The sequence below is a fragment of the Botrytis porri genome (assembly GCF_014898465.1).
Source record: "Botrytis porri strain MUCL 3234 chromosome Unknown BPOR_004, whole genome shotgun sequence".
Lineage (NCBI taxonomy): Eukaryota > Fungi > Ascomycota > Leotiomycetes > Helotiales > Sclerotiniaceae > Botrytis > Botrytis porri.
The window spans coordinates 1604599-1631717 of NW_024066078.1; the positions used below are offsets into that span (position 1 = coordinate 1604599).

Here is a 27119-nt window from a genome sequence, read left to right on the forward strand (position 1 = left end):
ACTAATTTGTACTTTACTGAATCAGTGTAGCAAGCATTGTGAACTTCAATTCAACTCTCCAAAGCATTGTGTGAATGAAATCGAGTTATGATATGTTATGGAAGATACTGAAGCATTCAAGGGCAATAGACGATCGCTTGATATATTCATACAATTGGCATGTTGCAATAAAAAAAAGTCACTAGTTGCTCATTATCCGACCCTTTGCCTCCCTTAAAACCCCGCATGCATTTTCCTGCAATCTTATCAATCTTGCCATATAAACTCCCAAGAAACCTCTCCCTAAATTCACCTCCGATTATCATAATTGTGGCAAGGTCATTAAGAGAAGCCGAGACCACATTTTCAATTCAATTGAATTGCTTTCTTTCATTTCGTTGGTTATTCCTTATCTTCCCTGACAACGTCTTCGTAAACTGGGGGTGGACCTTGGTGTTGAATGAGACCTTTTTCTTCTTCAATGCCTTCTTCAACACCAGCATCTTCTTGCCGAACCTTGGTGTATTGGCTTTGAGATCCTCGACGGAACAACAGACGCCACATGAAGATAACGACATGGCCAACGACCATACCAACAAGACTGGCAGTGATTCCTGCAACGATACCAATGATGACTGGAATGAATACGTGCAGGACAACACCTCGCAAGAATCTGGCGACGCCATGGTGTTTGTGAGAGAATCGATGAGGTCTACCATGACCACCATGACCTCTGTGGCCGTCGTGTCCTCCATGATGACCGTAAGGACGTGGACGTCCATGACCTTGAGGTCTGTTGTTGTGAGAAGTGGGTTGGGCTTGGCCACCGCAGCCTTTTTTGAGAGCTGAGAGCTTATCGGCCATAATTGCTCTCCATTTGCAAAGCACAGTCGTGCATTCTTGTCCATCATCGATTGAGTTAGAAAGATGGCTCTTTGGTGGTGATTGTACAACTTGTGCATCGCCGATCATCAACTTTCCACTTGGTGTTGTAAGAATCTTGAGTTCGATGTTATTAACGGTATCCACGAATGTGTTTCCGACTTCGAGAATCTCAAGGGTTGCCATGACTAGATCAATCTGATCTTGTTTAGAATATGATATTGGCTTATGGATGCGTAAAGCATAGCCTAGGTTGGGTTCTGCGGCTTCAACCCATTTGTTCTCAGTTGTCTTGATCATTTGTGGAGCTGAAAAACGTTCGAGACTGGAGTCCATATCGATGGGATATAATTGGAGTCCATTAAGAAGTACACGATCGAGACCATTGTCGTGCGAGACGGAGAAATTGAACATGAGTCTATTCAACCCCTTCAAACCGTGTCGACGTCCCTGTGCATCAAAAGTCTGGAGGGCGATTGGACAACCAGGACAGTCGACAGCCAAGATTCTGCCGTCTGCCTCGATAGCAGCATCGAAAGGTAAAGAATCTATGGCATTGCTGGCAGATTCCGAAATGGCTGGAGGTAATAGAAATGCTTGACTAAGGGTTGCAAGAGCAGCCCCCGCTCCGAGTGTGATAAATCGCATAGTGATGTGGATCGATAGATTGGGAATATCGTGGGGTAATGTTGTGTTGCTTGTGGTGAAAGGAAATATATATCGTCCAAAGCGGTAGACCTGCTACTCTATGATGAGGTACTGTAGAATATTCTTGTAATCAGAATATGTCAGATTTTGCGAGATAATGTGAATGAGGGAGTGAGTGAGTGAGTGAGTGAGTGAAGAATAGGTAGTTTATTGTGTTGATGGTGAAAAGATGAAGAGAAGTTATGGTTTCATGTGAAGCCTAAGCGTCTCAAAGGGACGACAGTGAAAGGAAGCAGCGAGGTTCCACTGGTGGGCACAGCCTCCATAAATGTCACTACTGACTAGGTAGGTACCTTATTAATAGGTATCGTAGGTACACTGAGCACGGGGTTTTAGCGTAAAGAAAGGTTGGTTTCGGCATTTGCTCTTTGCGTTACACGTGATGTGGCTGGTGGATTTGTGGCTGTCGATAAGGCATGATTATATAATCGTTATCCGCAATCTCAGCAATCTCAAGCGAGTTATCAGAACAAATAAATTACCGACTCGCCGATTCTTTCTTGCAATTTAAAATGGAATCCCACGATGCATGAATCCCAAGATGTGATTGACTACATTTGGGTCTTGTACTATTGAAATGTACGATTGGGGGTATGTACCTCGTACTTGTCACATACGCACATACAAGCAATCAATCAATCAATCAAATCACAGCGAGGGAAGTATTGATTCTGGACTCGTTGGTGATTTCTCTGGCAAGTATTGAAGCCTCAACAATCACATCTCACGATGTATCCCCTCTTGAACCTTTTTACTTCCCTCCTTTTGCCACTATTTTCTCCATATCTTTTCCTCATTCTGGGGTCTGGGCATTGAGCTTCTTCTGTTTCCCTTACTTTCGGTGTAGCAACACTCAGACCGAATCGATTCAGCAATGGGCGACCCCCACTGAAATACCAACTGTATCCATTGTGAGTGGAGAGATTTGGGGAGCTGCACTGTCAGATGATGTCAACAACCCTTGGTACATACTCGTAGTGGGTAGCTATCATTTCTGTTTTCACTCTACGTCAAGTACCAAGGACCTTCTTAAACTAAGTGCCAATCTTCCTGGAAATACTTTTCACTACGTACAAGAGCATTCACTGTCCATTCAACCTTTTCATTCCTCAATTGACCTTGAACGAACATTGTTGAATATTGTGAATATATTGCCCTTTTTCATAACTTCGTTCAATTATCTCAACAGATCAGATTTCCCGTGTCAGAGACTATCTAGCCTGGTCGCCATCTTTTGGATCTTTTCTTAGTGCGTGTATACTTATATACTAACAAACATATCAACGATGTTCCGATCACAACTTCTGAGACATACAGCTCGTGCTGCCAGAGCTTCCACAAAGGCAGCTTCATCTCGCACATTACCAGCTCTATCCTCAAGACCAATTCACAGCACAGCTTTTCTTCGGGAGAAGCTTGACGATCCACCCCACGAAGGTTCTTTTGCACGAACCGATTCCTCTGTACATGTCGAATATCCAGAAGAGCATGAATTACCATCCAGTAAGCCAGTACAAGGCAGAGGTGGACTCCACTTCAAGCGTACACTTGCATCTTTCTCTCTAGAAGGAAGGGTCGGTGTCGTTACTGGAGGTGCCAGAGGCTTGGGACTTGTCATGAGTCAAGCCATGGTTATTAGCGGTGCTGATATTGCAATCGTTGATATGAATAGTAAGTAACATCTACAAATGTGAAGATGATATTGTGCTAATAATACAACAGAGGAGGAAGCCGAAAAGCAAGCAGGAGAACTTGTTGCTTCATTCAAGAGAGAGAACCCAGGAGCAGAAAAGTAAGCAGAGAATTATTACGCCAACCTTGTAACCAAAGGCTTACACATCATCTTAGGGTTCCAAAGGTTACTGCTCATTACGCAGATGTCTCTTCTCAAGAATCTGTCGATGCTGCTATTGCCGAAATTATTTCCCAGCACGGCAAAATCGACAACTTAGTAACTTCAGCCGGTTTCACTGAGAATTTTGAGGCCATTAACTACCCAATCGATCGAGTACGGAAACTCTGGGGTGTTAACGTGGATGGAACATACCTGTTCGCAATTGCGGTTGCAAAACATTTACTCGAGCGTAAGGCTCCAGGAAGCATGGTGTTTATTGGCAGTATGTCCGGTGCCATTGTCAATGTTCCACAACCTCAAGCGCCGTACAACGCAGCCAAGGCTGCTGTCCGACATCTCGCTTCATCCTTGGCTGTCGAATGGGCTCACGCTGGCATCCGAGTCAACTGCATCTCCCCTGGATATATGCTGACTGCATTGTAAGCTTTGAACCCCAGAAAGACCCCGTGGGGGTTTGATTTTTTCTTTCATGCAAGCCAGTGCTAATTACGGAAACAATAGAACCAAAAAGATTTTGGATGAAAACCCAGAATTGAAGAAGCAATGGACTTCCCTTATTCCCCAGGGTAAGATGGGTCAGCCCGAAGATCTTATGGGCGCCGTCACTTTCCTCTCGTCAGATGCATCTAACTACGTTACTGGAGGTAAGAACATTTTTCTCCGCAAAACCCTTTTGAGTCAACTTGCTGACAACATCCCAGCCGATTTACGAGTAGATGGAGGTTACACTCTCACATAATTGATCCTTGTTCTTCAACGGGTCATCGAGTGTGTTGAAAGCGCCTTTTCTTATGTTCACAAAAGCATTAGATCTTCGAACCCGAGTCATATAGGTGTAAATGGCTTACCGCATCCTTCCCCTTCCTTACTCGGCTTAATGTAGTATGACGAACTTTATGAAATTTTCTCTAAACAGCAGACTTCACCTTGACATTCAGTGTGATGTTATTTTACGTATCCTACCTGCATACCCATTCGTCACCCGTGCAACCTACTGAAATATCACAAGATCATCTATCCATTCATCTATGTCTATATGATTTCTGCAACCATCCCTTACGATATCACGTCTAAACCCCCACCCAAGATTCCTTCTTCCCCTTTTCACAGTGCATACAGTGCGGTCTACAACATCACACTACATTACACAGCAGCAAAAAAACATTATCCGAATGAACTCGTGACTTTTTAGACCCTTGAAGATCGGGGAAGGGTTTCTCATGGGTCGATGCTGCACGGAATGGTTTGGGTGTTTTACATTTGGCCGAGTTTTGGGGGGTGGAATGGATGAGATGTGATGGGATGATTGAATCAATGGATGAATGAATGAAGGATTCAATAGGTACACTATGTGCCGAAATAGATGTTGCAAACTCGAAGGACAATTGGGTGGTTATCTAGGTGCCTAGGTAGGTACATGAATAGTCAGCTGGGGATTGATCGGAGGATTGAGAATGATAAGTGAAGAGTGCTGAGTATTGAAGATTGAATATTGAATATGATAATTTTGTGTTGAATCGTGAGAAATAGGTATGTAGATGAGCTGAGATATCTAAGTACGTACCTAGGAGGTATCCTTTAACTCCGAGTTTGGGGGTTACAATTTACAGTTGCAGCTTACAGTTACAATTACGATATAGTGCCTTTGCATTGAAAGATACCAATTTATTGATTCTTCGCTGGCCTGGCCTAACATTCTTGTTATTGTTATTGTTACTCATGAGCTTCTATCGGCATTTCAAAAATCAAAATACCTACCTAGTATTGGAATATGTACCTATGTTGATTCTACTCCGTTGAGTACCTACCAGGTAGGCATGTACAGAGTAGAAAACAAAATTTGTCGAGTCCGATGATACACACACCATACAGACTTACAGACACATATACAAAGTTGCTCCATTCAGATATTGTTAACGATAGTGTTGTTGAATATCCATTATTGATTGGTTCGATATCGATAGGATACCAATTCCTTGTATTTCTTTGGCTGGTTGGTAGAAAGCTTACTTACGAGCCTGTTATTGTATCTGTCATCTGTCATCTGCTATCGGCGAGAGCAGAGTAGAGCAAGCAGAAAGAAAAAACTCAAAGCCATCTATTCATCCATCCATCCATCCATCCATCACCAACCCATAATTTCCATTGAAAAAGAAACATGAGGCTCACCAAGAGAAATAGACACAGATACAGACATCCCATGTTCACACTCACATCCACCTTCCCATCCACATCCCCATTCATCTGCTCGTAGCACTACCTCGCTACCTAGGTAGACTGACAAACCACACCACACCACACCCAGGTCCCATGGAGATGAGAAGATTGGATTGCTGCCCAATCCCTAACATTAAATGATTATTATCCCGACATCTATCCTTCAAAGTTCTTTTCCCCTCCCAAACCCGCAAGGTGTACCTGGGCCCAGAGGCCAGGACGAGAAAAAATAGGTTAATATGTTTTGAGGCTTGCGTTGTTCTGCGCCGAAGAAGAGCGAGCACCTACCCTTTCATCACATCGGGGCGAAATGTTTGGGGAGGGACATCAGATAGACTCGCCAAAAATCAAGCCCCTTTCGAAGAAAAGAATATCTTTTAATAATTAAATGGGAATACGGCTGAATACGGAAGTATAATTCTGATATAACAGGATTCGAAAAAACAATTAATCATACGCTCGCAAATATCTATAGTTATAGAATTCATATCAAAATATCAATAAAATGATTTAATATACAATTTCGAAAAGGGGGTAAGCTTCTGGCATCCCCAGCAATTGTTCGTCCAGATGGCGCCACCCACGCAGAAAAGCCCAGCGAAAAAAGAAGAACGAAGACGGGAAACACGTTTCTAGAAGCATTTCAGTGAGTAGTAGGAAGGAAGCTAGAAGGTTGGAAGGAACAATCTGCGTTTTCTCGGGTCAGAATACATGAGACATGGCTCCATGAGTGGAGTATAGAAACTGAAAGGGCGTGCGTGGGTGAGAAAAAGGGCCAGGGGCGGCTCGGCGGCATTGCTATGGATGGATGGTTTTTCCCCTGAGTTTGGCAAACTTTGGTTTTTGTTTTGTTGGATTTTGAGTCGTGTCATATGATCACGGACGGTATAGGACTTTGTCGTTGGGTGCTGTTCTCCTGAGACAGTGATTTGGTTGATTGGAATTGGGAATATGGGGCACGTTTTCTGCTGGCCTCGAGATAAACACGCGGGATGGGTGGTTGGATGAGAGAGATCCTATCTTCCGCCTTGCTCAAGAGTAATTAATGAATGAATGAATGAATGCATGAAGCTTGAGGCTCGAGGCTCGAGTCAATTCCCAATAATGGTTTGATAGGCAGTTTATCCTGCCAAAGTTGCTTAAGTATGGTACTAGTTCATTACTCCATTGCTGTTCATTGTAATATATCGTCCTGTAAGTCATGTGGTGTGGAGAAGTACCGGGTGGGGTCCAAAATCCGGGGGATTGGTAACTTTGGTCTGGATACCTAGGTATTCAATTGTCTAAATGCAATATAAAAAACCTTGTAAGGATATACAGAGTAGCCATGGCTCCAATCGAAACTCCCTATGGTTGATGAAAAGGCTCGCACTGGATCACAAGTTTCTTTCGTTTGTTGGGATTGCAAGTTCTGATTGTTACTCTAGATTACCAGTCTGGATTCCTGGATTTCGAGAGAGTAACACAATATCATCCCCCATCTTCAGACCAGTAACAATGAACGTCACACAACGTTTCCTTATATTGAGGCGGAGAGGTATAAAGAGGTCAGATGTTCATAACGGTCCCGTACTTGGATATCGGAAAGGGTTCCGCGACGTTTTTAAGCATTGCAGATATGTAAAGCTGGACAAAAGCTACCTATTACCTTGGAGATATAGACTAGGAAGGTAGGTAACTTTTTCTGTTGTGCTGATGAGGACTGAGAGATTCTGTTGTCGCATGGAGAATGCGTGTTTTTGTTGGGATTATTTCCTCGGGTGGAAGGATTGGCCTTGTCTGTTTCGTTCCCTTTCCCTCTTTTGCCTTAACTTTGGCTTGTCTCAAGCTTGTTTGCTGGCCTTTGAAAACAAGCAATGACTCTTTCGTGATCAGTGATTCTATGTGTTTTCCCACAGTAAGACGAATACTAGAATCCTGCGACAGCGGTGAGTCCGAATAGTCGCATAGGTCGGTAAGATTGAGTAGCAGTACGCTATGAAGTGTGCCAGCCCAACCGTAAGACTTATAAGAGATGTACCATGAGTATAATACCAATGCGAGTTTGACAACGCGAGAACTATGAGTCGTGCCGCAGATTATTACTGCCGGGGCGGTGTCAAGGCTAGAAACCGGCCTCGCGTTGTATTCCATTCATTTTGCCTTGCCTCGTGCCTTTATGCATGTCGCAAAGCCCCTGAATATAGTTTGAGCTAGGTAGCAACAATTTATTTGCCGATTTCGAGTTCCAACATGGTCACCATCGGCTTATTCGATGTGGAATATACGGAACACGGAGTCTGAACTCCGTAGAAGCAGGGACTGGGCCGCGTTTCTTGCACGACGATGATGCGAATGTTCTACATTGAGAATTTGAGACAAGAGATGAAGCTATTCTCAGGTCAATCTTATCTCATCTCATCTCACCACGTCTAATTTCCCTGCATTGATCTTCCGATGGACAGGTAGTACTATAAGATTAGGTATGTGTAACATGTCAATGCTTTTCAGCAGTGTAAGGGTAGAAAAGGCATACAGTGCAACTTCATATTTTGCGTCGGATGGCTAGATGCTCCTCACGCAAGTCATAAGTCATGAGTTGTAGCAATTGCCACTCAACACGGCATTCTTTGTATTGTTTGTGACACTAGGATTGGATAGAGATTCTCGGGCCCATCAAATGTTTTTTCCAAGTACATACATACCTTAGTCGCCAAAGTAAGTCAAGAAGATGGAACGGCCTTCCAATCCTTGTTGTAATGTCCACGCATACTTCGTACAAATGAAGTGAGATTCTTAGATGCTCGAAAGCATTCTAATATCTGTCCGCTTCCTACCTAGGTAGGTATAGCGCAGTCCTGTTATGTTAGATACGTACGCACGAAATAGTTCTTGTGACAATCGAACATCCTTGGCAAAAGAAAGGAGCAGACATGAGTGGTACCGGCAGCGAAGGAATTTGCATCCTGGGAAAGAGGCAAACGGTTTTCATTTACACCTTCCCTCCCTTGCCCTACTTTTCTTATTCCTTCTTTTTGCAATATCTCACCAACCCCACAGTATTATATAAACGAATCACGATATCAATGATAGCCGTATCTCTCCAAGAGAAGGAAAAGAAGAGATAATGGCCGAGTAGAATGTGATACCTAGGCGAGAACCCTGGCTTAAGCTCTCTACTAAGCACCAGCACCGGCTACTCCCATAAGGTTTCCACAGTTTTAATTTGATTCAAAGTTAATAATATCCCATGAAGAATAATCCAAACTCATTGTTGTTCTTGTGAGTGCTGTTGTCGGAGTAGGATACTGTAGTTCAAATATTGACGGAAGCGAAGGAATGAGAGAGAGAGAGAGAGAGAGAGAGAGAGAGAGAGAGCGAGACGAAGTTCATTACATAAATGATTGATGAATGCTTATCACATTACCTAGGTACTGACTATTCTCTACGGACTCGAGAAGTCTTCCGATGGATTGCTTCGTACAGTAGTGTACCGTTTTGTACATACATGATGTAAAAGCCAACGCAAAAAAGTCTCAGAGTCTCCAATAGTAACAACAGTCGCCTTGTTATATCCACTTTATATGATCTACCAGGCTCAATTCCCTTTCATCCATGTCCATAATTGTATATCCATATCCATATTCACACCCACACCCACACTCATCTTTTGTCCGTCAACCTGGCACCAGGTCCATCAAATCGTATCCATCCAGATCACACATACAGGGCGAGAGAGAGACGCTACCTCAAGTAGGTTATTTCTTCCAAATTAAAAAGAAAAGATTTACAAAACTTGATTTGTTATTACTTTATTCTTATGGTTCCCCGAGTCTAATTGCCGATCAATCAATCCGTCTCATAATTCATCATATACATTCGACTAATTACAGTAAAATCCTACCTCTCTCCTACTGATATCTAGCTACTCGAGTCACTGTGTGCTGAGTACATACTGTACTGTATAGTCTGTACATCGTACTGTCTTCGTTCTCAACGGAGATTCAAACCCCCAACCCTCATCCTAGGTATATATCTGCTGGTCGGTTCTTACCTATTCTATCTGGACTGTGCTTGCTGTGCTTGCTGTGCTGTGCTGTGCTGTACGGAAGCAAAGAAGCAAGTACCCCGTGCACGTTATACGTTATTCTGTTCCGACTGACTGGAGCCAAAAATGAAAACAATCATCACAAGAACAATAATAAGAACGATTCATTGCATTTCATAACAAGACCCCTTTGCACCTACATGTCTACATACATACCCCCCTCATCAGCCTCCCTCCTACCAGATTCCTACTAGGGACCCTACCTTACCAGCCCAGCCTACCCAATGGAAAATTGGAGAATTTGATCTTTTCAACTGGAACCTCTCTTCCCTCGAATGAAAAGGTTAGCCTTCACCATTTGACGACAACCGCTACAGGTACTTATCTACTTGCCTACTTGCCTACTTGCCTTACCCACCGACTCACCTACCTAACACAAGTCAATGGTTTCGTTCTCGGATACTCCATATCGTATTATCTCTCAAAGCATCAATATCCCTTCACATGACATTTCTTTCTCATCGACTTTGAGATAGCATATTATATATTCCAAATAGTATTCGCTGGTGTGAACTCGAAATCGAACTCCCTACCGACCTACCTATCTCCTCCTCCTCATCACATCAACTCAAATCCACACAAATTTACAAATTCACATATTCAACAAATTCTCATTCCTCGGATCCTTTCCGAACCAATAACTTTTTTTTCCTATCATTTTAATCAACTTCCCCCCCTTGGTACGTACAAAAATGATACCTGCCCAAGTACACACAACCCAAACCTTAAGTTATTAGCCATCTTCTATTCTTTCTGCTTTGTTACTCCCTCGGGCTCGGAGTCTCAATCAGAAGCTTAGTGTAAAAAAAAAATACTTCTAGAATTTCTATTTTGGAATTTCATAACCTAAAATCTCATACTATCTTCACTATCTTTCTTAGCTTCACTAGCTTTTTTCTCTCTCATCGGCCATATCCTGGATCTCTTCCTTACAACCTTGTCTTTCTACAGATTCACTCGTCACCGATCTCCCGTCCCTTTCAATACCCGGCCAATACTTAATATTCACCAAATTTTAATTCTTTACTTTAGTTTTCAGCTTTCTTAGCTGTTCATAAAGCGCCTTTCTCTTTCACGGTGACGCAGCAACTTCTGGGTAGGCTAGCTGCCTGCCTTAGAAGAGCTGCAGTCATTTTACAACTTTAGGTTCTGGCGACGTGAAGAAGAAGATGGCTTTGATATTGCCCAAGGGCATTGTGGTCAATTCTCCTCAGATTGGAAGCACCATTGAGAGAATCAAGAATGATCCTTTGGATCTTGCAGACATTGCCAGATTTTGGAAAGGTACCTTACATATCTCGATTAAAAAGTAAAGCATCAAGCTTATTGTCTTCTAGTCTATACCACAACAAAACGAAGACTTCTCGACCCTACAGCTGAGCGTCTGGAGAATTATTGGTGGCGAATCTGGGGGAGTCGAAGTCGAGAGTTGGATGCTTCAACTGTTGCTCGACTCTTCGTACATATCTCAGAGGGTGACACTTTTGTGCCACTCAGAGGACCAGCCAATCGTTATGAAAATGAAAAGCCAATGGTATGCAAATCTATTGATGAACCGTGGAGCCCTATACTGAATTTTGTACTATCAGAATAATGTAGCCTGTATTGGAAAGACTGCCTCGACTACTTCTGTTGCTCGTGTTCGCAACGACAGCCGATCAAGTACAACGCTGACATCAGTCACCCGGACACCTGCTCCTATGCCGCCTCCAATATTAAAAAAGACTCGAGGTCCTTCTGCAAACGGTCCTCGACCGACTGCACGATTCATATCCCCGCCAGCTTCAGAAGACGAGTCTGGTAGCACAAGCACAAACAAGAACGTTGTACAATCACCTTCGCCAATCCTTGAGCATACGGCTACTGTCGAGGAGAAGATCGAGAAGGAGAAGATTGACAGAAAGTTAATGCCTGCACCGGCAAGTAAGAAATTTGTTGCTTCGGCTTCCAAGAAGAAGAGACCAATTGTTGTCAGGCGACAGAGTTCGCAAACTTCACAGTCTTCAAATGATAGCTCGGCGAGGGTTGCAGGTGGACAAGGACAACAGAATAGAACTATGGGAAGGCTGCCGACGTTATCCGTACTGCCAGTCAGAAATCAGAACACGCAAGAAAACGTTGCACCGCGAACCACAACCTCGCCGACCAAGCGGAATCCCTCCAGATCGGCCGCTCCAACTGTGGGAGGTTCGCGCAAACTTGCAAGCACTCGTGAGGAGAGTATTGAGATTGCGCCCACTCAGCCTGAGCCTTCCAACAACCTTCAGGCACTAGCAAGCAACCAAGTTTCAGTACCTCAAGTCAGTGAGGCTGAGTTCAAGGTACAAAGAATGCTTCACGACAATGTTAAAACAGTCAGCATGTTACCACCTGAAACTTCAAGTCCGGATTCTCCGGCATCGACCACGTCTAAGGATTCGAGCAATGGTAAACCCCCTGGATATAGGAAAGCGAGTGGGAAAAATCTTTTGCAATGCCAGTCTAAAGGCATGGTCAGCTCGGCGCCAACATTGACTGATGCAATTGGTCACCTCGATCTAGGAAATGGTAACCAACTTGCAGCAGTACCCGCGTCGCCAGAAAGACCAAGCAAAGGCAAAGCTCGAGCTCTGATGAAAGATCTCTTTACCAAGAAATCATCTTCACAAGCGGCTCCTTCTAGTCCTATATCGGGAAGCTTAGCATCAAGCCCTTCAGGACCCTTGAGTAAAAGCAAGTCGCAACTTTCGCTTCTGCTCGAACGAGATCAAGCTAGGAGTTTGGAACCTAGGACATTACCGAAACATGAGCGGAAACAGTCCATGAATTAATTTGCGTGCGATATACGAGAGATTAACGCATAGTTTGTACATATATATGATCGATTGGGAGGAGCATAATATGCACGATTAACAAAAGTGTTTCCAAGGCGCATCGTTTCTATCACTGCATCAGAGGCGCGTTTCTGGAACAGGATTGCTATTGGTGTCATGGATATTGGGAGTTAATAGGTTGCACATCTGGCTACGGAGTTTTTGGGAATGATTGCATCTGGGAATGGAGCTTTTGAAATATCTCTAGAAGGCCTTATTATCATGATTAGCGAGGAAGATCAGCACCCCCATGATATACATGCAATACAAGTAATTGATAAGGGCTGGCTGGTAAGCTTGTGCATGGTTGTAAAAAAAAAAAAAAATGTAAAAAAAAGGTAAAGCGTAAATCATCTGGACACGAACTATCTAATCATATTATGTATTAATATCCTGACGTACATGATGAGTATCTGTACTTGAAGTTTCTATTTCCATGTACTCCTTACTAACATAGTAAGTATCAATTGTACAAATTAACTCGACTGCAGGTTGTGCATATCCGATTGGTAGAACGGATAAAAGCACCGAGTTTCCCCCCTGGAGATCTCCTGGCTTCAGAATTTTTTATATTGCGAATATATGCACAGCGTCGAATATAATAATTTGGATGAACAAATAAATCATTGGTTGTTACACGATGCGTAACACCATTGTGTACTGTATGCATATAAAGAGAGAGACTTCACTCTTATATTTTAGATGTTCATCGGTCTTCCCAAAAGTATTAGATTAGATTTACCGTTATTCGGCCCATGTCGCAAATCATGTACGGAAAGACGCTTGGGGAATTAATTAACCTTAAGTCCCGAAAGTCACTAAAGTTAAAGCATTTTGATGTGTGGATTGAGGTTAAAATGTTTACTTTAAAATCCACTTCACTCCACAAAATCTCTTCATTTTTGTGATGAGGAAATCAAGTTTTCTTTACTTGTGTAAGGGATTATGGACTGGATGCCTGGGAGCATGGCTAAATTCGGGATTGGGGATAAGGGATTTGTCTCTATTCGTCCGTACAAGGTATGGATGAGTGGGGGTGAGTTGGATGGATCATGGAGGCTCGTCACTGTGGATAGGGTGTTCAAGGGGTTTTTTGTTACGAAGCTTTTTGTTCTTTTTTATATGGTTTGGGATGGGTTGGTGAGATGATGGTGGGCTGGTTTTGAATGAAATTTTTGGGTCGTTCTTTCATATGCTTGCCTGGCTCGCTCTGGCCATAGGCGAGGAATGCAAGTATCCATACAGATATGGAGTGGTTATAACTTCTCAGTGTAAGCCCGCCACCAAAGGCTGCTCGGAAAGGGTAAAGAAACTAGCTACTTGTGGAGTATGTATCTCTGCGGCGCAAGAATTGGATCTCGGGTAGTGAATGGAATTTGACGTGAATGTTACATTGGCATTCCCCCTTACCTTTCCTTACTCATCGGCTTATCCTGTACCTTAAATTTTCTCTGTGACGTTGTGCATTCCTTTCATCTTCATGTGTGGAAAGAATCGGTATCAAGATGGCGATTTTTAACGATCTGGCCATAGCGACTACGCGACGTCCTTATCCGTTTGTCCTCGGGCTTCTCCTCACGCTCCTCGTCTTCCTCTACACCACTGGACCACAGAAGTTCTCTCCGGCGCCGCCTCCACGGATATATACCCCCACTGTCGGTCATGGATCTGATGCGCAACGGGACTCGGAGTATATCAGTGGACGATTTTGATTCGACGGGACGTGGAATTACACGAGAGATTATCGGAATTTGTTCTTGACGCAGGAGCAATGCGATGTCGCGTTCCCGGGACTGTTTGAGGAGGTGGAGAGACCGGTTAAGCTGAGAATGAACAAGAAGGTGATGAGGAAGGAATTGGATGACACGCCGGCGTTGAATGGGTTTATCCGGGCGATGATTTATGATCAGCAGGTTTGTGTTTTTGGTTTCTTCTCTCTCGACAGTTTTGGAGATAGTGAAAGGAGAGTTTGATGAGATGGATAGATATAAACTAACAAAAACACAGTTATACATAATCGACACCTACGGCAAAATCTACTCCCGCGGCATCGCCACCCTCCATGCTCTCCACCGCGCAATGCTCACCTCCCCCGAACCCCTCCCTAACATCGAATTTACCATGAACGTAGACGACAAGATGGAAGGACATCCCCAATGGCTCTACGCACGACAAGCCAAAAATCAAGAAACATGGCTCATGCCCGAATACGGGTTCTGGTCATGGCCCGAGACAAAAATCGGTAGCTACGGGGAAATGCAAATGAAAGCCATCCTGACCGAGAGCGAGTGGCCCTGGAGTCGGAAGATCGACAAACTATTATGGCGCGGCGCGACGATGAATCTGGAGGTGCGCCAGAAATTTATTAATGTGACGGAGGGCAAGGCGTGGGCGGATGTCAAGACGCTGGATTGGCATAATGAGGGGAGTATGAAGAATGATTTGAAGAGTATGGATGAACATTGTCAATACAAGTTTCTGGCGCACACGGAAGGAAACTCGTATTCTGCGCGGCTGAAGTATCTCCGGAATTGTCGCTCGGTGATTGTGGCGCATGAATTGGAGTGGATGGAATTTTTCCATCCGTTGATGAAGAAGGAGGGGCCGGAACAGAATTACATAGAGGTGGATAGGGAGTTTAGGGGGTTGGAAAAGAAGATGGGGGAGTTGATGGAGGGGAAGGATCGCAAGGAGATAGAGGAGATTGCGGAGAGGAGCGTGAGGGTTTTTAGAGAGAGGTATCTTACGCCGGCGGCGGAAACGTGTTATTGGAGACGTTTGATTAGGGGCTGGAAAGAGGTGATGGGGTTTGAGGTGGAGTTTTTTAACGTGACGAAGGGGGAGAAGAAGTGGAGGGGGGTGCCGGTGGAATCTTTTATGTTGGAGAGGAGGTTGGAGTGGGATCCTTATTAGTTTTGGGGTTTGGGTTTGAGTGAGGGGAGAAAGGGGAAATGAGGAGTAAGGTGCATATGCATATGCATGATATTTAATATTTTGTATTCATTGGATTTATGGTATTGGTTGTGATTATTGGGTTTGTGATAGATAAGACTCTTTGGAATGAGAATATGTGAATGTTTAACACAATATTCTTCAGGTTATCATCATATAATGAGACGCAAATGAAGATCTGGATAGAAACAATATAGAAAGAAACTTACGGAAGCAATAAAGTTACATAACACGTGCATATGCTCGGTTCAATTCAAAATTTGTTCTGTACATTGATGGAATGATATATTTGCTCAAGAATTATCAGCTTGTGCAATTATCAGCTCGTGAACCCCCGCATCGTCTAATATCATAAATCAACTACTGCACCTGCGCATGTAAAACGGACCGCCAGACCTAATATTATATCATTCGATAGCTACAGTACCTATGCAATATACAGAGACACTCTATCAATACCATTATCCATAACTCGACCTCCGAACATAAACAAGTAACCGCAAACCCCAGGTAATATCATGACCACACATTACAATACCTACTTAGGTACCTCCACACATACACACATCACATAAACCAGATAGACACGAGAAGCCAATAAAAACAACAAACAAGCTACGAGAAAAAAAGTGCTATACTGTAACGTATCGTCTACGATCTCATCCCCATCCCATCTCTTCTCATCGCATCTTATCATGTGCATAGAATTTTATAGGGTTTTCTTGGCTGGACACCAAGATGTTTTCATCTCTTGTAGATTGTTTAGGTATGATAGAGAGTACTTGGATAGAAATCAAGTTTTGTTAACGCGAGCCCGCGCTAGTAAGACTGCTTAGATGTTGGGTTGTGGATGGATGTTTGGCTAGCGAATTGAAGAATGAGATGAGATGATTAGGCTAATGTTGCATGCCGTCACATCCTGAAGAACCCAATATCGGGAACCCTAACCCTATTTTTTGATACCGCATTATAACGTGCAAAAAAATTGTATGACGTATGATTGACAAAAAGCATGAGTGGAAAGTTTATGCAGATGCAGAACTCAATCGCATTTAAAACGAAGTCCTCCGAGGAGATACTTCCAGGACAATGAGACTGACTCACAACTGTAGCTGTGATATACATCCGATTTTCCGAGCAGGACGATCATTTGGCAGTGAGAGATACCCTGTCCAGCGCAAGCATCAGCAACCCCATCATCTCGGCGAAAAATGCACAGAAACCGAATTGAAACCCTGACGAGTCGATTGAGCGAAGAAAAAATCACATCCCATACACAGCTCAAAACGATGTGGAAGCTAAGACTAGTATGTGACACGACTTGTACAGTGCATTTGACATGTCCGGATGTGGTTCGTTTGGGATGGGAAAGCGACCGGAAACCGAGTAACTATACCCCAAGGGCCGAATTTCAAGGCTCCTATCCTTACACAACTTTTGGGGAAGGGTGAGGTGATGTTGAGCTGAAGAGGGCTGGATGTTCGATTAAATGAGGCGAAGGTGCATGTGCATGACGAAATAGACGAGGAATTGCTAGATGCGTGATGTGGTGGTGTGGGATAGTATAGAGGAGTAGATAGGGGATGAATATCGATCGTATGGATGGAAAATTTTACGAGAAGGTGGGCAGAGAAATCTGCCTAATGCTCCTTTCTGTTGATAAAAGAAAGACTCTGGTATAGGATTAGATGATCAGAGGAATATTCTCCTTGAAATCTAATCCGTAAGGCGTTTCGATTGAAGAATCCATCCATCCATACACCATCATATCACGGGAATGGGAATGTTCTATTCCTATCCACCTCCATCTTCTCTTCATTGCCTATACTTAGCATTCGACCTCCAGCGATCCTCCAAAAATAAAAATTGAAGAATAGAATAGAACAGAACAAAAACACAACGTGGCGTCCAGGTTTCCTCGCCATGATGTGATCCATCGTTAGGGCTGTGCATGTTACCCAGGAAAAAAGAAGTTCCCACCAGGGTTCCAAAAAAATCAGGGTCCTACGGTATACACACGTTCCCGGGACCCCCGTACCTGAAAAGTGCATTTGCATCGCATCTGATAAATTGGTTGATAAGTACCAACCTGGTAGTTGTTTGAATCTCGGGTGTTACAATCGAGGTATGAATGGATGAATGAATGGAAGGGATGAATGGAAGGATGAATGGAAGGATGAATGGATGGATAATGAATCGAGAAGTCGGTCGGTATCGATTGGCATGAGAGAGCTCATGGATGATTAATCGTACGTAGAAAGTTAAAGTTGGGTAAGGTTTGAGTCAAGAGAGGACAAACGAAATAAGGGTCGCATCATGGGTAGATGTTTAATTTTTGTGTTTAATTTCTTTTGAGGACATCGTTTTTTCTAGTGTGCTTTCTAATTCAATGGGTTGGTGTTGAGGAAATGGGTAGGTAGGTGGCGTCGACTATCTCTTTTCATCGAATTCTTTATTTATTTGAATGGAGATACTGAGTGATTGACTAACGACTGACTGACTGACTGACTGACTGACTGACTGACTGTATTTAACATTATTATATTTGCTGTATTTCTCACTCCTCTCTTCCTTTTATATCTCCTTACTCCTTTTTGCTGCTCGCTCTCCTATTTATCCATAGACACAACATCGAAAGTAGCATCTTTCTCCTATATCTATATATCTATTCAATATTACAAACTTTCACTCCACAGCCGAAATATAAGAGAATCTTATTTTTACATAAATGCAAACCTACCTACCTACTTATCTACCTATCTACCTATCTACCCACCTACCTACCTATTTATCTATCTATCTATCTACCAGGCATACCGGTATACACCCGCCCGGGAGGAAGAATAGATGATCCGGATAAATTAGCAGCTACCTACTGCAATCAACTGCACCACCCCCAAAAATATCACATAACACATAAACCACCAGGCAACCCAAGACTCAGCCAGACGAAACGGTACGGATTTTGGTGCCTCATAAACGATTCGACTCGATCCTCTTGATATATCTTTATTACCTATCAAATACATACAATACATACAATATATACATATATATAACTTCACCAATTTTCCCTTTTCACTTCCTTCCACTTCGCTTCGCTGTTAATTTTGATCACTTGGTCTTGGGGTCCACCAGTGGTCTTACGAAAAAAAGAATACGTATCTACAAAGAATCTTTTACATACCTACCTAGGTATATCCTACCTGCATATTATACATCCATCCATCCCAACCTTCCATATATCCATATACATAAAACCCTCCGAGTCCGAGGTATTAAGAGGGAAAAGGGCGAAGATTTCCATTACACCACTCACCAGGCTTGACCATTCTTACTCGATCAAACCCTTCCCTACCTACGGAACGGAAACAACCTGGAAAGATTTAACCGCGGAAATTTATTGGCCCATCCCAATCTGTGAGGGGGAATTCAATAAGCAGAACCCTCGCCCACGCAACGCGTCAAACGAATCCAAACGAATCCAAACGATCCTCTCCCTCACATCAACGTTCAACGTCCAACTTGCATATATATTACTTTAAGCCATCAACAAGTGCTGTTGAGCTTATTGACCCTTTTTTTTGAATAATTCTTCCTATTGTTATTTATTATTATTACCATTTTTCCCAACCCGTTTTGGTTTTCTGTACTAGACTTGGAGAAACGTTACGTTACGCCTCGATTTTATTTGATCTACATATATATTTAAATATATTTTTTCTGATTGTATTTTGGGGGGGTACTGGACGTTACTAGATCTCTTTACACCTTTTTGCTTTTATCTCGAGGTGAAAAGTGGTAGAAAAGGATTTTTTTGTGTATGCGATATTGTTTTTATTTATTAAGAGGGGAGAAGTGAAAATCACTAGATCTTGGTTCGGACGTCTAGTGTGAATTTTTTGATATCTTGGGATTATTTTGTACAGACGTGGATACGTGTGATAGTTGTCTATCTGTCTATCTATCACTATCTGTATAGATATATATCAAGAGAGATCGGAGGAGGAAAGACAATTATCAGATTTTAATTCAAGATGGCGACGAGGAATTCACAGTAAGTTTTTTTCTTCCTTTCTTTCTTCCTTTTCTTCTTCTACCTTTCTCTTTTTGCTTTCTATCTTTTTTTTGGAGGTTTGGCGTCGGTGGTTGGTGCATGCATGGAACGCACGGAGGTATGAATCAGGGGTAAAGTTTTAATATTGGGGAGGGGACTCGGAAAAGATAGCTGGCTGATATGGTGATTGGTGATTTTTAGGAGAACTTATCACATTGTGGTTTTGGGTGCTGGTGAGTTAAGTTATCTTTTCCCCTTGTTTTCCCTTCCTCTGTATTTAATTGTTCCATTCAAGAGAATGTTCGATTAGATAGAGAGAGAGAGAGAGAGATGTTTCAATTGAAGATAGAATGTTGATGGCTAATTATTTTTCTTCGTCTGCAAAGGTGGTGTTGGCAAGAGTTGCCTAACCGGTAAGGATCATTTTTACTTATTTGCCGAGACCGTGACCCACTCTCCTCCGGGAACTTTGAGTTGAGTTTGGGGGGGTGGAAATTTGGAAAGGTCGAAGTGGAGAGGCACGTGAAAGGAACGAGAGATGGAGATTCGAGAATTATCAGGAAGGGGATTATCGAAATACGCAGTGAAAATAACTGATGTGTGATTGGTGTTCTATTAGCACAATTTGTTCAGAATATTTGGATCGAAAGTTATGATCCAACGATTGAGGATTCGTACCGCAAGGTTATCGAGGTTGATGTGAGTATTATGAGATTTCTCCTCCGTCTTGGCATGGAGGTGGAGACACATGATCATGATGCTAACGCGGTCTTCTGATTTGATAGGGACGACAATGCATGTTGGAGATGTGAGTTTATCTTATCCTCTCACGGGGTCAAGAAGATGATACTGATATGGAGAAATATAGATTAGATACTGCGGGTACGGAACAATTCAGTAAGTTCTTCTCCTCATCTTTCTTATCACATGATACATATACATATACACGTCCGTAAACTAACACCCTTTCAGCCGCTATGAGGTACATACCAAGCAATCCTGATCTTATTTCTCTCTTCCACTCCTCCCTTTGCAAACCCCCACTCACACATACTCTCCAGAGAACTCTACATGAAAACTGGACAAGGATTCCTTCTCGTCTTCAGTATCACATCGCAAAGCTCCCTTAACGAACTCAGCGAACTCCGCGAAACCATCATACGCATAAAAGATGATGAAAATGTCCCGATAGTGATTGTGGGGAATAAAAGTGATCTGGAACAAGATCGGGTGGTTAGTCGACAGGCGGCTTTTAATGTTAGTCAAAGTTGGGGAAATGCGCCGTATTATGAGACGAGTGCTAGGAGGAGGGGTGAGTCTTTTTCTTCTTTCCTTCTTTTTTGCCTTTGTTGGGATGACTTTGTTTCGAGGGTGAAGAATGAAGAGTGAAGGGTCAAAGATGTGAATGGGAACACGAGAAAAATTGATGGATAGAAGTTAGCGAGAAAACCCATACTAATGGAAATCAAAAATAGCAAATGTAGATGAAGTCTTCATCGATCTCTGCAGGCAAATCATCCGTCGAGATAACAATCGATCAACACCAGAATTTGACGATGAAGTCAATTCGCCGGTGGAGAAAAGACATCATCGGATGAGACGGTTGGGGAGATGTGTGATATTATGATTTATCTTGATGGAATGGGCGTCGATGGGTGGGTGTGGTAATTTGTGGATTGGCGTGTCTGGGATGGAGGCAATTTGTTGGGGGGAAGGGTGCTGTATGATGGGATTGTATTTATGTATGTATGAGTGGATATAGAAAGGATGGGAGGACGTAGGGATTCCGAATGATTGAGGGGGTGGAAATTCTTGTGACAGGAGAGGGAGGAGAAACGTGGAAGGAGAAAAGTAAATTCTTTTTTGATGTATAGATTCTTGAAATAGAGATGAGATGTTGTTGAGATAATGAGAAGAAAGATCTTGATGATTGTTTTTTGATCTGCGCTTTCTCTTTCGCGTGGACGTTTGCTTGACTTTTGGAAGAATGAGAAAATGGGAACTGGGAATCCAAGGTTGAGACGGAAAGAAAGAGGAAGGAGAGGGAATAATGAAGAAAGCATCTAGATTTCAAATCTTTGATAGATGCAAAGAAATCGTATAAGTGTCTTTTTTTTCCTTTCGCAGCTTAGAACTAACTCGGATGTATTACTACAAGATTCATTCTGCAAAGATCAATAGCGATTCTTCGTGTAGATATTCACCTGGGAGTTCTAGTTCTGGATGGAGGAAAGGAGTCGAGCAAAGAAAGAAAGAGGGTTTTTGCCCGGCTGCAGGATATCTGGATATGGGGTAGAAGAGAGAAGAGAGAAGAGAGAAGAGAGAAGAGAGAGAAGAGAGAAGAGAGGAAGAGAGAAGAGAGAAGAGAGAAGAGAGAAGAGAGAAGAGAGGAAGGAGGAGGGGGGGTCAGATATCATACTGGGTGTGAATGAATCGATATCGAAAACAAGTGTACAGTTGAAGGAGAGGGGAAGTGTTTGTGTGTATGTATGTATATTGTGAGTGGTATCGATAATGCTATTCATTCCGACGAAGAAGTTGGAACTCGAGGAAAGTTAATACTCAATGAGAGAAAGTCGGTTTAGGGATCAAGAATCGATATAAGAGAAGAGAAGAGAAGAGAAGAGAAGACACGATGAGATGGGATAAGATGGGATAAGACAAGATAAGACAAGACGAGATTGTTGATATTTTCTATGTTCTATAGTGTCAGTGTATATTATGGGAATGGATGGGTGAACTATTTTGGGAGAGAGGGGAGAGAGGGAGAGAGGGAGAGAGGGAGAGAGGGAGAGAGGGAGAGAGGAGAGAGGGAGAGAGGGAGAGAGGGAGAGAGGGAGTTGAGGTTGAGCTCTGGATGTGAAGGCTTGAGTATGGGGGAGTAGGAGGGAGGAGAGGGTAGATATTATGGATATGGATCGTATCCAGTCCAGTCTAGACTCAGACCCACTATATCGATTTCAAACCCCCTCCCCATCCCTCTGTACTGCTAAAAAGATATATCGAAGCACAGTATCGCTGTCATGGTATTTTAATACATACATACATTTCATACATAACATACATATGTCTTCAACTTCGCAGACTAGATATGATTCGAATCATAAGGTATATATGTATGTATGTTTAAATGTATGTATACACGTATGTCCCTTCGCTTCGGAACCGGGGGGGGCAGAGATGGATGGTATGGGGGATCATATAATCAGAGTTTAGAGTTTGGAGTTTGGAGAGAAATAAAAGGAAAAATAAAAGGATCCCGTTATTAAAATATATTAATGATATGTATTCAACATTGGAGGAAACATTCTATACCTATACATTCAAGTCCACCTAACACTCCTGCTGCTAGGCAACTCATCCACATCATCCATCCCCAAACTAAATCGTCATACCTCAAAACTACAATACAAATCTTGAGATGCTGTATATCTTATCTGCCCACAACTACATAAAAATCAAAATGCACTTCTCCATTCCCATACATGTATATACTCACACTGTACCCATACTACAGCAATCCCACTAGTATCAAAACACCATACTCCATACTCTTCGAACAATAATATATATCAAAGAGCTATATATATATCTATAACTACTCGAGTATCGAATTCAACATCACAAATTCGAACCTCTGATTATCTACGAAGTATTTGGAAGATAATGTGATATGATATTGAGTAGCCCTACTCAGCTATCCAACTCCTCACAAGTCAATGCGCGAACAAAACCACCAAGTACACTACCGTATAAACTCGATAAACTGAGATTCTATTTAACCGTATTTAGCCTAGCATATACGCCACACGTTACAAAATAAAATAAAAGAGATATTCTTAAATATTTTCCATAAATTATTATTAAATCAATAATCAATATTTCGCTTTAGAAATATGTTTAAGCTAAAGGGAGTTTTCAATTTTGATTATATAAAGTCTATAGTATATCAAGGGTTTCATATATATAAAACATATAAATCGTTTAGTACTTTTATTTTAACAAGTCCGATTGGGGGGATCAGTAATATACTAGACTATATGCGGTTAAGTAGAATCTCAGTTTGTCGAGTTTATACGGTACTGCCTGCGACTGCGACACTTCGGTCTCCACTTTCAGAGTCTGGAACGGTGAATGGAACTTTTCGGAAAGATACCTACCTACTGGTACAGTATTGTGTTTGACTTCGTCTTCATGTATAGCCCTAAAACTTTGAGATCACTCCATATATAAAAAAACCACCGTTGAAAGAAAATACAAAACATACCTATCTGAAAAGACTCTGAAGAGAGAAGAAATGAAAGAAAATGCAATTGTAAATTGTAACCCAAAAGCAGGTCTCTACCTAATTGAGATGGATTCACCACCCGAATATAAGCCGGAGCAATTCTATCTATTGCCCAGCTCCCCACTGAAACAAAAATTGCTTTACTCAAACTCTCGAGCTTTATCTCTGCTCTGCTGCCTCGAACTCATCTTCAAAAGAGACGTGAGAAAAAACCAAAGGGAAATGCAACTGCCGTGAATCGAACACGAACCTCCACCTTGGAAGGGTGGAATCCTAACCATTGGACCACAGAAGCTAGGGGTGAAATCAAGTCTTTTGCTTGATTTGATGTCAATATCGTGTGTGTTTGAATCTATAAATAAATGTACAGAATCTGGAAAATTCAGACAAAGAATTACTCAATCATTTGTTGTGATTGGTCTATTGACTCGAGCTGCGGGTGTACACCCCAACGAAGCGAGTAACTAGGCTAATTTTATGATCGAGGAGTCTTTGTAAATGGTGTTCGAAGAGGATTTTGGGCCAATGGTAAAATAGTCGCGATGAAGATAGATGGATGAAATGGATGTATATGATTCATAGATTTACATGAGATGATTTTTGGGAAATATTTGGAGGACGATTGTGAAAGGAAATATTGTCAATCTACTCGTTATTGCAAATGATAAGAAAGATGAGGTGTTTGCGAAAGGCGAGTAAATAAACCATTCGAAGCTATTCGATCATTTCCAATATCAAATTTTCACTTGAGCATTGTAGGTTCTAGTTTTGCGATCGAGGTGAGCACTAGACTATGTCAATGCTTTCGTTTTAAGAAGTTGGGATTGCAGTGACCAACAGCTGTCTGTAAGATATGGTGATGTGCAGGTCCTCATCTCACAATAATGATGCATCTGTAGCTACCGATTGAAGGGTTTGTCTCAGTTCCAGGTTTCGTCAGATGGTAACATCTTCTGAAAGTAAAATGTCTGAAAAGCCACTGATATGATTGACCGTGTAGTGCATGGAATTCTGGATCTCACTAATTCTCCGAGATATATTTGAACATCGATTCAATATACGAAGCAGGGGAGGACGAGATGGAAGAAGCCTACCAATCATGTTGACCACATCATGTCTCGCAATCCCAAATTCTATTCCCGGGAGTGAGTTTCTGAAGAGCAAGAAGAAGTTCGAAAGCCTTCACTCAGGGGAAGAGTGAATGAACATCCGGAGGGAAGCTTTCGTCAGCCGCACCTGACACCAATGACGATAAGCTGATGCAGAGAATACCCCTCATGTTACCATCCCACTCGAGCCGATGGCCACTGTAATTTCTTTAGCTTTCGTACCTATCTCAGAAAAGAGTCAGCTCGTCAATGCACTCCAGTACAGATGCTGGAAAAAGAGATAGCAGATGTAGGTACGACGGTACGTACCCGGGTACCCAAATATTGTTTGTTCATACAGTAAGTGATCCAGCCGTTTGATCACTGTAAGAAGATTGATCTTGGCCAAAGTAATATTCGAAAGTCTAGACTAGACCAACACGACCATATAAGTGAACAGTTTCAACATCTTCGTCAGATCAATCTATCTATCAATCTGTCAATTAACACATCAGCAGATAAGTTTACGACCAAAATGATAGATTCCAGATTCCAGATTGGCGGAATAATGTGAATCCTTCATGGCCATTCATAATCATCTTGTCGACCCAACCAATTTGTCTGTAACTATCCCCCCTGTTCTCTGTGTCTTCTCAAGCCTTGTGTTACATAGCATCCACGGTCCACCATCGTAGTCAAAACAAAAGGATATCACAAACCAAGAAATTCAATGAGTGGCAAGGAGGGGTACATGTTCCGGTTGACAATCCTTGAACTTTGAAGCATTTTGAAAAGGTTTAAGTAGAAATGGGTGAAGCTTGCATCTGCAGGGTTTTGGGTGTGATGTGGGACCAACATCTTTTTTTTTCGAGCATTCGAGCTTTTAATTGAGTCGGCCGTCAAAAGGTTCCAAGAGTCAAAGCTCCCTCGGTCCCTCGCTCCCTTATTATCATTTGTGTCTTCCCCCACACTATATCATAGTTCCATGATCCTGATTCCTCACATCTTTTCCATATCCAGTTTTTGGCCCCAATGAAACTTAAGAGAATTGTTCCGTAGCCTCCGTTAGACTTTTGGTAGAGATGAGAATTAAACGGTCCGCATATTGGAACGTGCGAGATAGATGGATGATTCATTGTTGAATGGCTCGGATGGATATGGATGAATGTGATATTATCATAACTATCAATATCTTTCTATCTGTGTCTGAATTTCACACGCCATCTTCTTTCTTTTCTTACCTTCTCTTCTCTTTTGTTTTTCTGTTCGAGTTCGACTTCGGGTTTGAGATGCAAGGTTCGTCTTATAACATCAAAAATATATTTCATATCAAACGTTTAATCTTCCTACCCTGAGAAACTCGGCTCCAAATCAAACGAAGAACGAATATACTTTTTAACTCCTGAGACACTTCCACGGGTCGCGACTCTATGCATTCGAATACCCTGAGAACGTTAACTCTTGAATTGCATTCCCCCGGTCTTTGAGAGCCAATCAACCTGTCAACAATGCTAAAGCGTTTATCGAGAATCTGTTTGGTGTGACGGTAACAAACAACTTCTCCCTCCTGTTATCACTCGTGGCATCCTGGCTTAAGTCGAGCTCATCCCCAGAAAATCATTAAATGCACGTTGCCTATACCTGCAAAGAAGGGTTGGATCAGCAACATTTGTGAGACACGAGACCAACATATCATTGCGACAAATGGTTTGGACAAGCTTCCAACAAACGAGATCCCATATTCATTTGAGAGCGAGACTAGTCTGGGTATTTCAATATCTCAAATGTCCAGCATAGGATCGAATTTTGATTCTGCTAATATGTGTGTCTAGTATTGTAATCTCCGGACTGCTCAAGATGGAATACTCCCACACTAAAAACAATAGAAACATCGATCGAAAAAATAATAGTCGAAAGGGTATCACAAAGGAAGAGATGAATGGCGGATCTCTTGATTATCCGAATTGGAACGAATCGGAGAAGAAACCAACTTTTTTTCTATCACGTTTCCGAGAATCGACTAGCTTCACAACCTCGAGATATCATTATTGACGATCATTGGAGATTTCAAAGATGTGTGTTGCCCTGCTTCAAGGGTCCAAGGATGTTAAGGATATTTTGAAAAGGCTCGTAAAATTACTGGATGATGAGTGG

The 27119-nt window shown here is 42.3% G+C and overlaps 5 protein-coding genes across 5 annotated transcripts; 4 read left to right on the forward strand and 1 right to left on the reverse strand.

Moving 5' to 3' along the window:
• Window positions 1-381: 381 nt before the first annotated feature.
• EAF01_003421 (uncharacterized protein) lies at window positions 382-1509 on the reverse strand (the record flags this gene model as incomplete). The annotated part of the gene is made up of 1 exon (XM_038911675.1): window positions 382-1509. One exon carries the CDS (start codon window positions 1507-1509, stop codon window positions 382-384), a length of 1128 nt encoding a protein of 375 aa, XP_038772910.1.
• Window positions 1510-2855: 1346 nt separating this feature from the next.
• Window positions 2856-4163, forward strand: EAF01_003422 (uncharacterized protein; the record flags this gene model as incomplete). Its single annotated transcript, XM_038911676.1, has 5 exons — window positions 2856-3240; window positions 3292-3361; window positions 3418-3843; window positions 3926-4068; window positions 4126-4163. 5 exons carry the CDS (start codon window positions 2856-2858, stop codon window positions 4161-4163), a joined length of 1062 nt encoding a protein of 353 aa, XP_038772911.1.
• A 5438-nt stretch (window positions 4164-9601) lies between these two features.
• EAF01_003423 (uncharacterized protein) lies at window positions 9602-12953 on the forward strand. Its single transcript, XM_038911677.1, has 4 exons — window positions 9602-10408; window positions 10680-11012; window positions 11066-11262; window positions 11318-12953. Exons 2-4 carry the CDS (start codon window positions 10898-10900, stop codon window positions 12536-12538), a joined length of 1533 nt encoding a protein of 510 aa, XP_038772912.1. The 5' UTR covers window positions 9602-10408; window positions 10680-10897; the 3' UTR covers window positions 12539-12953.
• Window positions 12954-14085: 1132 nt separating this feature from the next.
• On the forward strand, window positions 14086-15493 carry EAF01_003424 (uncharacterized protein; the record flags this gene model as incomplete). The annotated part of the gene is made up of 3 exons (XM_038911678.1): window positions 14086-14270; window positions 14319-14493; window positions 14588-15493. The coding sequence occupies 3 exons, from the start codon at window positions 14086-14088 to the stop codon at window positions 15491-15493; spliced, it is 1266 nt and encodes a 421-aa protein (XP_038772913.1).
• Window positions 15494-19569: 4076 nt separating this feature from the next.
• On the forward strand, window positions 19570-21216 carry EAF01_003425 (uncharacterized protein; the record flags this gene model as incomplete). The annotated part of the gene is made up of 9 exons (XM_038911679.1): window positions 19570-19589; window positions 19791-19822; window positions 19976-20002; window positions 20209-20288; window positions 20375-20397; window positions 20458-20486; window positions 20562-20571; window positions 20651-20901; window positions 21065-21216. 9 exons carry the CDS (start codon window positions 19570-19572, stop codon window positions 21214-21216), a joined length of 624 nt encoding a protein of 207 aa, XP_038772914.1.
• Between the last annotated feature and the right edge of the window lie 5903 nt (window positions 21217-27119).